General features: G+C 39.6%; 1 protein-coding gene across 1 annotated transcript in view; it reads left to right on the forward strand.

Annotated features, from left to right (window-relative positions):
- Positions 1 to 10,733, forward strand: part of TMEM163 (transmembrane protein 163) — a 110,066-nt gene extending 99,333 nt beyond the window's left edge. Inside the window, exons 6-8 of the mRNA XM_030488145.1 lie at positions 3,316 to 3,427; positions 8,060 to 8,201; positions 9,569 to 10,733. Of these exons, the coding sequence (XP_030344005.1) occupies positions 3,316 to 3,427; positions 8,060 to 8,201; positions 9,569 to 9,629 (315 nt within the window). The 3' untranslated portion in view covers positions 9,630 to 10,733. The remainder of the gene's footprint in view (positions 1 to 3,315; positions 3,428 to 8,059; positions 8,202 to 9,568) is intronic.
- Positions 10,734 to 12,149: the final 1,416 nt, after the last annotated feature.

Consider the following 12,149-nt stretch of genomic DNA (forward strand, 5'->3'; position numbering starts at 1 on the left):
TACTGAGGAAAGTGAATTTAAAAGATTTTATTTATTTATTTTTTTTCTCTCTGGCTTTGTCTTCTTGCGTCTGGTGCTCAGTTATTGCGGTATCTGCTGCCTCCCCGTGGCTTTTGGTAGAAGCTGCACACAACTGGAGCTAGTGATTTTAAACATTACTTAGGTTTAGCGGTTTAGAGATTATAAAAAAGGAATATCATCTTCTAAAAATCTCTTTAGCACAGCCTAAAGCAAGAAACTGCCGAGGTGTTTGCACTAAGAGCAGGGGGTTTTAATTCCTTTCTGTGTCCACTGTGATAACACAGGAGTTTCAATTTGTCAGGACTTCTGCATCATCAGTGGTTATTTGGTTAGTATTAGCAACAAAAAGAACTTGGCTTCTGTGATTCAGTGAACAAAACAACCAGACTTAGGAAGAATGTCTAGTTCCCAAATTCTCTATAAAAAGCCTGTTCTTTAATTCACTTCAAGTTGATTCAGAAATCTGCATCACACTTCAGTCATTCTTGGATTCCAGCTACGCTCATTTTGATCCCAGCTGTATAGCCGGAACAAATTACAAGATGCATTTCTATATACCATGAGTTTAGCAACACATGCAGGGGAAAAAGAATTCACCCCGAAAATCTGTGGTACGTATCATGAAAAGAAAAAACCAAACCAGCTCAAAATAATGATGAAGCCTTGCACTATAATGCAGAGAATAAGGCATAACATTTTCAAGATTTTGACTTAATAATTGCACTTTTGAACATCTGTTCCAGTAGTTTTGAAAATCTCTTGTGTTGGAATTGTCAGTTTTTTCTAAACTATGTGTATTTGTAATTGTTTGCAAGTCAATCCCGAAGAATTTCATAGGTGTAGGAAAACTGTATTTTGTCAGTCCAACGCTGACAGTAACATAACTTTTGATAGCAAAGTAATTCATGCTGTCATCTCCACTGGGTCTACAATGTTCAGTTCTGTGCTAATGACAAAGCTTGTGCTTTGCTGAGGACGATGATGAAGACAAGAGGTAGGGATGCCTGGGAGCCATCAGTAAGTATTTGGGGAGTCTGTGGGGTGATGATGAAATAAGAGATCTCATGTAGTCATTGAGCATTGGCAAGTGAGACGCAAATGAAACACAGCATTGAACTGTTGATTACTCCGTTGAGCACTCGCCCAATACATGTCATCTGTGAAAAGCTGGAGCTAGCCACCAGCTGAGAGCATACCACATTTGCACACCCCTTTGCACTGATCTTTTCCTCTGCTTCTCGCTCACCATTCAGTGAGTGAGGAGCCTTCGTGCTCTTGAGAGCATCACAAACAGGTTTGCTTGCCATGCTTACTGTTACAAATGATTAAAGGAAAAACTGAACTCTTGCATCTAAGGGAAGCTCAGATTCTTTATGGTAGTGTGGGAAGGGCACACTGACTGCTAACATGGCAGGTTGGGATAGAGATGACTAGGTTGATGGAGCATATCGTTCTGCTTCAGATTATTCTTACAAGTCTTACACATATGCTGTATGTTAAATATTATATAAAACATCTAATAAAATATTAGATGAGATTAGATTAAAATCTCAAGACTAATCAGAATTTTTGAGGCTGTCAAAATTAAGTCTTTGGGCCTGGTAAATATACGTTTTTGAAGAAGATGCACAAAATTTAGAGGCACAAATTTGACAAGGATCTCAACTTTCAACTGCTTTTTGTGGAGAGTATCCAGACTTCTGGAGCTTTGTTGTCATTTCAGGTCTTCTAAAAGCTCTCAACTTCCCTTGCTAGGCTGACAGCAACCAAATGTTAGCAGTCCTTCTTTAGCCTTTCCCTAGCACTCCAAAATTGATGGGGTATTTTCCAGTCGTTTTCTAAGAACAATTTTACAAATGCTTTTTATCCTACCTTTACCCAGTGCTCGAGTTTTGTATTCTCATTGCTTCTATTTTATTCTCTTTCCCCTCAGTGCATTTTGTCTTAATATTCAGTATCATACCAGGACTAGAGAGAATGAGCTCATGACTGAGAGTGAATGAAGTAGACTTTGGAAATTGTGTGACATAAAAAATTGTATAAAAATATATTGAATGATTTATTTAGGGATGTGAGTATATTATACCAGTAATCTAATTCCCAGTATCTTCCTAAGCAGCTTTCAAAACCATTTTTTTTGTTTCTTTGGGTTTTGAATTGCTGTTAAAATAATGAAAATGGATGGAGCTGATGATGAATCACCATGACAATGTTTACTATCACCAGGGATTTTTGCCAGTGTTTTAATCAGTAACAAGGTCCCAGTGGCACTGGCCCACTTAAACCTGCAGATAAAAATAATATTCATGCTATTTCCTTTATTGGTACTGGTGTTGCAACAGCTTAAATTAAAGCTTCTAGTAAGAGCAATAATCTCTTTTAAAGCTCTGTGGTTAGGTGGCAGGCAAGGATGCTAAGAGCTTGCTTGGGTTTCCCGTGTAGCTCATGGGCTGATGTACCTCAGGGGGAGAAGGCACAGGGACTGACTTCATTTAGGCACCTTATTGCAATGCCAGTGTTTCAGTGCCCAGGAATGCTTCCCAACCCAACTCAAAATAGTCAACAGAAAGAGGTAGGTGCCTCCAGATGACTTTTGGAGAATGCTCTTTAAAGGATCTTTAGCTACTCTTACTTGCCCTGCACGGACATGCAGCTTTCTGCAGAGGGAGCCTAGAGAGCGCTGATGTGATATGTTCAAATTAAGCAATGTGGATATTTCTGTAGTTGTAGCTGTGAAATGATAGTCCATGGAAAATTTGTTTTCTGAGAAAGTGCTAAACCTTACTTTGCATGTCAGTATCAAAAATCTTGTGGGTGTAGCTTGGACCAGACTTTACCTTAGAAGAAGGAAACTGAACAAAACCAATGCAAGCACAGAATCAGAAACAACATTAAACGGTTATTTCTCACACCAACAATCAACAAAGGCCTGGTAAGTAGGATTATACTCTCAAGCCTTTATCCTGCATGTGGGGACTTCATTACTGATTGGATTGGGGATTCTATTACTTGAATTAGTCAGCCCTGCAGGTACATAACCTCCTGATTCTGAGGAGTTTGGATCAATTCAAAATTTGTTTGTTTGGAACCGTCATTAATTCTGTTAGCAAAAGCAATTATAGATGGCAATATAAGCAATACAAGCACCAGCTGTCATGGAAGTCATAACTCAGGAAATCTTTTTCTCAGGTTGTATACTTCAGTGGCACAAATAATTGCACAATAACTAGTACTATTTGTCATTTACTATATGGGGCATGAAGACATACTAATATCTGACATCTTTTCTTTCAGGATGATTTTCTGTATAGTGTCTCCGTTTTAAGTGGAATCCTTTGCACTGTCTTGGCAGTAATCAAATTTATGCTGGGAAAGGTCCTTACAAGCAGAGCGCTGATAACCGATGGTGAGTGTGAAGTTGATCCTGCTGCATTTATAGACTCTTACAGGGAATGTAGATGCAGAGGATATGAGTGACCCCTGCATGATGACAACTGTGAAAGAGTATTGAAATAATTTCCACTGGGAAATGGAGAATGCCCTGCAAAACCCTAGATAAGCACGTGGTACCACTCGCCTCTTGCACAGATACCTCAGCTGAAATGGGTACGTCTGGTGGAAGTCAGTTAATGCCTGGGTAGTTAGCAATAACAGAGAGTTAGACGTACAGCATATAACAAAAAGGTGTGTATTAGTCAGAGGTTAGACTACGGAGGGGGGATATGACACCAGTTTATATAACTTTGGTTAAGTCACATCTTTCCTCACTGCCTGTGCCTAGTAAACAATTTCATCCCTAGAGTTAAAATGAAGCAAGTCTGTTGCAGAAAATGCCCATCCTGCCTTGAGCAGGAATCAGAACCATCATTCATACATACCCCCTGCAGACGTAATTTGCCGCTGTACTGCTTTTCTTTCCACTCAGTAGAGGTGGTGGAGCATGTATAAAGCAAAGCCTGACTACTGCCCTACACTCCTCTGGCCTGGCCGGAGTTTGACACAAGGGGAATCTTGTCCACTACATCCTTAGAAGACCTCCCTGCCACTACTCTGTTGGCTCAGATGTGTAGCACCTGACTGTTACTGGTTTTAAAAGTATGTTTAAAGGCATGTTTTAAATGTAGGTCCAGATACACCTCTGACCGACAAGGCTCAAGGTTGTGAATCTTCAGAAAGCCACGAGGCTCTATTCTGTTACCATCTATATAAACAAGTGAGGCCACAGTGATGGTGCAGATTTCTCAGTGCCCTACAAACCCCTACCAGTTTTTACCTGCAAGCACAGAACAGTTTGAAATACTCTGTAAGCATACACGATAGGGTGTTAACAATTCATGGATTGTGGTACATAAATTATTTTAGTCCAGTGAAGATTTCACTGTAAGGAAATTGAATTTTCAGCTTACTCTGGGGATACATACAGTTGCTTTATTTTAAGTAACTTAAACATACCCAACATTTTTTTGGTAATGTGTGATAACACATATTATGAATATTTATATTTTATGTTATCCCACTTCTTATATAAATGCTTCACGAGTATTCATATTTTAAATGCAAAATGAGCAAAAAAGAAATCAAACAGCAGTGCGGGGGTTACAGCTAAGCTACTGCTTCCCTTCATTTGTGAATCTTTGTTCAGTGATCTTATTCTTTACTATGGACTCTGCCAGCCTAGGCATTTTAAAACAAAAAGATCTCCAACCTGGAAAAAGGATTCTGGAAAGGATCCTGGGAATTACAGACTAATGAGTCTGACTTCCTTCGCTGTGTGAGAGTAAGTGGGGCATGTTGACCATTTCAGATCTGTGTCTAGGCAAGCAAATGATTAACCCTACCTTTAAAAAAGAAGTAGCTTGTTTTTGAAACAGAGCAGGATTTATTCAGACAAAATATTAGCTGAGGAATTCCTGAATAGCTCCGAATGGGTCTCCTGTATGACACAGAAATCTCTTCCCCCATAATTACATCCTCATGCTAATTATATTGCTTCTGAGCTGGAGATTGCGTATTCTTGGATTAAAAAATGTAGGAAATAAAGTATACAATTACCTCGGTCTGTTTTTTATCTCCCTTTTCTCTCCTTCCGAACTACTTTAGAAAATGTAGGAGGCCGATCTTACCATTTGTGGTTAAATATCTTCTTTCACAAGATATATTTACATATATACTTGATTTATTAACAATCAAGAGGAGACAATGTGATTCAGCAGCAGAGACAGATTTAGCACTCCCTTGCATATCTTTTTTTAGTGTTTTCTGTTTCCTGCTAATTTACCTCCTGCAATCACTGGCTGTAGACCAACAAACTGTTTTGAGTAACACGAGCATACATTTTTCTGCCTGGAAAATAGGTTTATTTTCAGAACAGCAAATTCTCTCTCATACAGGTCAACCTCTATCAACATTTTTTTTAAAGAATAAATTTTTTTTAGAGTAGGGCTTGACAACAATATCTCTTTAAAGCCTAAATGTATGAATCGTAATAAGGCAAAATGTTATTTGTACGATCTGTTTGTAGCAAAAGTGCGTGGCCTTTTGGATAATAAACCCAGCTATTTCCTACCTTGAATTTTGTAACATCTAGGAGGAGAAATGCAGGTATGTGACAGGTGATGTCAGCCAGCTTTCCTATAGGTTTTAGATACCTGTTTCCTTCCCAGATTTAGCCACCTGCTTATTCCTGTGCAAGCCTTATGCACAGAACATGGCCTCTGGATTAATACCTGCAGCCATTACGTGATTTCCTTTCCTACCAGGAATGAAAGGTTTGACTGACTGACAAAGTCAGGGAGAGAAAACGATTTCCTTTGTAAGTATCTTTTAAAGTGTTTGGAACCATCAGCCAATGATGGCAAGAAAATGTATTAGTCCTGCCTTTTGCATATCACACTGATGCATTCTGACTTAAGCTGGAGCATGGGAAGTAAATCTCATTTAAATTTATAGTTAATTTATATTTAATATTCTTTATATTTATATATATTTCATTGATGTGTATTAGTAGCGTAAGTTATATTGCCCAGGACTAAAAAAAGATCAGAGTACTTCTAGACTAGAGTGTTGGCAGAGTAATTGTGTCTGTATTGGTTTAAGTTTACTGGTATAATTAATCCAATAATCAGGCATTTACATGCAATGCCTGCGATACCATTTGTAGAATGCACTGCAACAGTTCAAAAAACCCTCAACCCCCTTCTCTTTGCATGGCTGGAAGCCTGAAACCTTTGTATGACCTATTCTGCCACAGACTTGCTAAGTAACACGTGCTTTTCTGTGCCAGGGTTTCCTTTGCTTTTAAGTACCTACTGACAGGGACCTGGTGAATCTTAAGCAAAATATTGATGGTTTATACAAACATTTCAGCTGTAGGGATACCTAGGAAAGGTCAATTTTCAGTTACATCTTTCAGAAGGACTTAACATGATTTAGCTAAGGCATAGATGTGAGAGGTCTGGATCCTTTGTGGATCAAAGGAAACATTCAGGAATAGGTGTCATCTGTGTGGTTGTTGGGAGTCATGGGGATTGGAGATAAAAACCTGGCTCAGTACTATAAGCAGCTGCTGCCTGGAGTTGGCTCACCAAGCAATATAGATTATTTCAAGTTTGATTTTTCATTTGTTAACTAGATTAAATAATTCATTTATCTATCTACCAAATGAATGCATTATCAGTGACATTATTTTATTTTGTAGAACAACAGTGATGTCTTTTGGGTTATTGATGGGAAAAAATGAGAAAAAGGGAATTTGGAGGAAAAAATGAACACAAGGATTGACTTAAAAAACCCCAAACCAATAACCAAACAAAGAAGAATTAAAGAAAAAAGAGCATTAACTATTGAAAAACCTCTGGGAGGATTTTGAAGGGACAATCTTGGAGACAAAGAGAAGGGGTTTAAAAAGGAAAGAGAAATCTATAAGTATGTTCATAAAAATTGTGAATAATAGATAGGAAGCTCCTGTGATATGTCTAAGGCACATAAGTAGAAAATATTCCTAGGATTATCCTGTATGGTCTTCCCTAATGCATTCAGCAGTGTATGTAGCTCTAAGCTATAGTGCTGAATACATGTAAGGAAATGTATGGAATAGGGTAAGAAGCTTCAAGAGAAGGTCTTTGAAATGTTACTGTGCAAAACCATTTTCCTTTTCATGAGCTCCTTGGGTATACTGGACTCACTTCTCCTTTTCAGAGAAAGTGTGAGCATTTGGGTACTTTACCAAGCGGCCTTTGAAGGTCTAACTGGGGATATTTGCACATGCAGCAACAGTAATCTGTTATGAAGACGTTCTTTGGAGGATAACGTGGCTATGGCAGGCATACTCAGGGCTGCAGCCAGCCAGTCCCTCTGTCACAGCTCAAAGATATTTCATTCAGTACGAAGAGCAAGATGTGTCTACAAGAGAGATAAGCACTTGACTGTCAGTCAACATGGAGCAGGTCCAGTATTTTGAAGGAATATTGCTGTTTGGAAAATAAGCATTGAGAGGAGAAAGCATCTTGAAATAAACAGCAGCTAGAAGTGGGATCTGGAACTAAACAGAGAATGAAGAAATTGGGGCTGAATGACATCAAGACAGGCAGTAACAGGGAAAACAGAATCATAGGAGGGTTTGGGTTGGAAGGGACCTTCAAGATCATCTAGTTCCAAGCCCCTGCCATGGGCAGAGACACCTCCCACTAGATCAGAGTTGCTCAAAGCCCCATCCAATTAGTGTAAAGTTATTTATATCCACCAGAATAAGTGTTCTTAAACACTGGTCTGACACTGACTGTTCTGTTCGATTTGTTGAAATGAAGGTGGCAGCAGAGACCTCTGGGCAACTGCATGTGAACAAATTGCACTGCTGCCTCCTTAATACAGTGCAGGAGGTGCCACTGTGTAACCTCTCCCAAGGGTCCATGCTCTTCTCTGGTGGCGTGGGTATAATAATGCCTTGTCTCCCTGCAGATGACTTCCACTCAGGTGAGATGGTTAAAGCAAATTTCTTGAGATTTGGTTCTTCCTTTAATTATTTTTTTTCCCCTTCTAGGTTTCAATTCTCTTGTAGGTGGAATAATGGGATTTTCCATCCTTCTTAGTGCAGAAGTTTTTAAACACAATTCTTCTGTCTGGTATCTGGATGGCAGTATAGGAGTTTTAATTGGACTTACAATATTTGCCTATGGAATCAAGTGAGTATCTTCTGGTAGCAGGTATTTCAGTATGTACAGCAGATGAGCTGTCTGTTTAGGGTGATTAAGCCATAGGTCTTAAAGGCTTATGTAACTCCAGTAAAATCAGTTGCTGGAATTTATTAGACTCATGGCCAACGCTGAAGCAGAGTGTGTGGAAAGGGATAGAGCTTAAAAAGAAATTTGAGTAATTTTAGAAGACTTTTGTATAGCTGGATTTGGAAATACAAGGTTTGAAATATTTGAAAAATAACCACAAATCTTGGATAAAATCAATCCCTGTTGCTTTTATGGGACTTTTGCAAGTGTCGTTTTTTTCCAAATACAGTTTAGATTAAAAGGAAGGAGCCCAAGTTTAAAGAATGATGGTGTTAGTGATTTCCATCCTAGCCTTACCCTATAGCACCTTCTGAAGTGAACGTTAGCCAGTCGTGTTTCAAATGTTGTTTCCATTGAATCTTAAGGTGTTTTTTTGATTCATGACACCAGAAATAGAATAAAATCAAATTAAGCTCTGCCATGTGCTTCATTGCTGCCACAATTTCCTTTGGCTGCATGGAATCTAAGGGGTTTGCATTTTATCCCCCTTTCTGTCATAAGAAAAAGAGGGAGATGTAGCATCTTAGTTAATTGGAATTGTGCCTGTCGAGAAGCAGACCTTGGCCAGGCTGCAGTAAGCCATCACCTGGAAGCTGTGTGGGCTTTTTTTAAACTTGGAAAATTGAATTAACATTTAATGCAGAATGCCATTCTTGGAAAAATCCCTATAATTACTATTTCCATTAGAAAACTAACTGTTCTGAAAAAATGTAGAGGCAAATCCATACAAAACATATTTAAACATACCAAACAGCATCAGAAGCATTGAAAGTCATGCTACACACATGCCATCAGTCTGCGTGGCAGCGCGCTCAGCCAGTGTGTCACCAAGACACAAGGAATGCTGATGAAGGACAAAACTGAATTCTGTTTGTGAAACTACTGCAATTCTCCTCTTCTGTTAGACACCTTCCTCCCGCAGCCTGGTGTTTGGTACAGGTTGCTGTAACAGTCCCTGGCCCACTAATCCTGCCATGGCTTCTCCAGCCCCAAGCGACTGCAGCCATGCACCTCATTTCTCAGTGCAGCCCTGCAGCTAAGCTTCCCAAAGGAGAGCCCTGCTCCACACAGTTTGTTTTAACACACCCTTTTGGGCAGAATTAATTGCAGGGCGGGATTAATTCTGATCAGGAGAAAGCAAGAGAAAGCTGTTAGAACATCTTTTAACTCATAAAAGAAATTAGTATTTGTAAGTAAAGAGAACACCCCCGTTCCAGGGCTTCCTGGAATGTGTCTCTGCATCAACACTCTTGTGCTTTCCTCTGCAGGCTGCTTATCGACATGGTACCCCGTGTAAGGCAAACACGCCACTATGAAATGTTTGAGTGAAGATGACACCCTCTCCTTTGTAAGGACTGTAGAACTACAGCATCGTACATTTTGGCAAGTGGTGCCAATAGTATTTTACTAAATATGCAGTTTGTTTCCCGTGGTCTGGTTTTGTTGAAGTTCATTTTAATGGGAAATCTCTCTGTAAAACTGGCATATGTGCACACTGCTTGCAATTCAGCAAAACAGCAGCATTATCAGTTTTTTTTCAAAAGTATGCTCTTGATTCCTGTGACAATAGAAAACATTCAGTTTGCAGTTTTAACCCAGCTGCCATGTTGTATATTCTGGAGTGAAAGTGTTCTTAATGGTGTGATAAGCCTGTGGGTAAAGAAGTGCCAGTTTCAGATCTTGTTTTTTTGGGTTGTTCCCCGCCTCCCCCTGGCCTGTATTTTCCCAAACACATGCTGTAACAGCAGTACAATCCTTACTAACCTCTTCAGCTAACAGAGTATCCTACGTAGAGTCTGGACACCGAGAGCTGTGTTGCTTTGAACACTTAAGTAGCTACTTCGTCCCCCCCTTTCCAACAGATGCACAGAAAGAGTAGGTACAAACCTTTCTGTGACCAGAGAGAGAGATGCTACAGCATTTTAATCCTAAATTAACTGAAACTATACCTCTACAATTTAAATTCTATTTTTTCTTAACAAGACACTGTTCATAGCTTTGCATGGACCAAACAAGCACACACAGTATTACTGTACAGACCAAAGCCAAAAAGTCGTGCAAAGAAGACGAGCTGCTTGAGAAATGGGATTTTCACCTTCTATTACACTATATGCAGATGTACCAGCGTGCGTGACTTTTTGTGGTTGCTCTGTAGTCTGACGATGGCACAGCAGTGGCTCAATCTTGTGGTGAGATACAGATCTACTTATTAGATTTAGATTGTCCTGTAAAGTGTTGCTCACCTTCCATCACACATCTTATATATTACTTAATAGCAGGTTAAATTATTAAAGAATCTTGATGTATAATCAATAAAACTGGTATTTATTTTATACAGTATCTGTAAGTAACATTTGAAAGCTATTTCCAGAATGTATCATAGAATAAAGTCTTCCTGTATAGTGGCCTATTAAACTGGATTCTCTGGCTATATCCATTTTCATTTTATGTATTCCAGGTTGGTTTTCACAACACAGAACCAGTATTGTTGCTTCTGTTTAGCACAGGTGGATAGAAAATAGTTTGAAAAGGACCATGGTAAGTAGCCAAGTAGCTAGAAATGGCCATTTCTAGCTACACAACAATGGACTACACAAACTAGAGTAGATGTACAATTAGAAGGTTCAGTGTTTGAAGTACAGTGGGGACACTCTTACAATGATATTTTCACTGGTGCCTTGTGCTGCTTAATAACATATTTCCCAGCATATGTCACTTAGTAAGTTCTCAGCCGGATAATTAAGGCTCTCTAGTAACAGCCAACTCCAAATGATGTGTGTAGGAAGGGACCACCCAAAGGTTTCACTGACCTGACAGCACCTCTATGAGGTGCACAATATTGAAAGGTGATGCTCAGTTTCACTTGAAACAGAAAATTCCTTACAACAAAAGGAATTTTTTCTGCTGATATACAGTTTGTTTACACATATTTTAGATCAGTTAAGTTTGTATAACTATTTGTATGCAAACTTTGTAATGTTATCGCTGTCAGTACTGATGCTGCTTGTGCCTTGCTGTCGCAGGATGATGTTAGAGATCATCAGGTCACTCAACAGTAGAGATGAACATAAGCACAACGCTTGACAAGACAAAGGAGATACTTCATAAATGCATTCAGTGAGGACTTCAGGAGGACTGTAAAGTATAGGAGTCATCGCTGTCCACATCACAGGTGGATTTTTAAAAGTGAAATACTACCCCAAGACCCTTTCTTCCTACATATGTTCCTAGCTTGTTATGCTTTTGCTTAGTCCTGATATTTTCCCATTACACTTCCTCTCTAACTCGTTCCATGAAGCGAACTGTGGAGCAGGTATTTCCACGCTAATTAACTAGCTTTTGTCAAGCATCATGTAGAGATAGCACAAAGGGGAAGGAACAGCTTCAAACTGAGAGAGGGTAGGTTTAGATTAGGTATTAGGAAGAAATTATTTACTGTGAGGTAAACTGGCACAGGTTGCCCAGTGAAGTTGTGGCTGCCCCATCCCTGGAAGTGTTCAAGGCCAGGTTGGAGCAACCTGGTCTGGTGGAAGGTGTCCCTGCCTGTGGGACATGATGATCTTGAATGTCCCTTCAACCCAAACCATTCTATGATTCTATGACCTTCAGCCACAGAATCAGAACCAGAGCCTGAACGTAGCTATATTAGACATGTCACGGTTTTGTTAGTACCATTTACCCTCTTCCGCCGCTCCAGGGGCTTTACTACTGCCCCAGTCCGTTTGCTAGTTGTGAGAATGATGCTTGGGATCTACTAAAAGTGCTGCTTTGCAGGGCGTGCACACCAGCAGCCTGTTTGTGGCTGAGGCTTCTGAAGGGAAGTGAGGAGGTGCACTTGGACGTGGCAAG

The sequence above is a fragment of the Strigops habroptila genome, chromosome 5 (assembly GCF_004027225.2).
Source record: "Strigops habroptila isolate Jane chromosome 5, bStrHab1.2.pri, whole genome shotgun sequence".
Lineage (NCBI taxonomy): Eukaryota > Metazoa > Chordata > Aves > Psittaciformes > Psittacidae > Strigops > Strigops habroptila.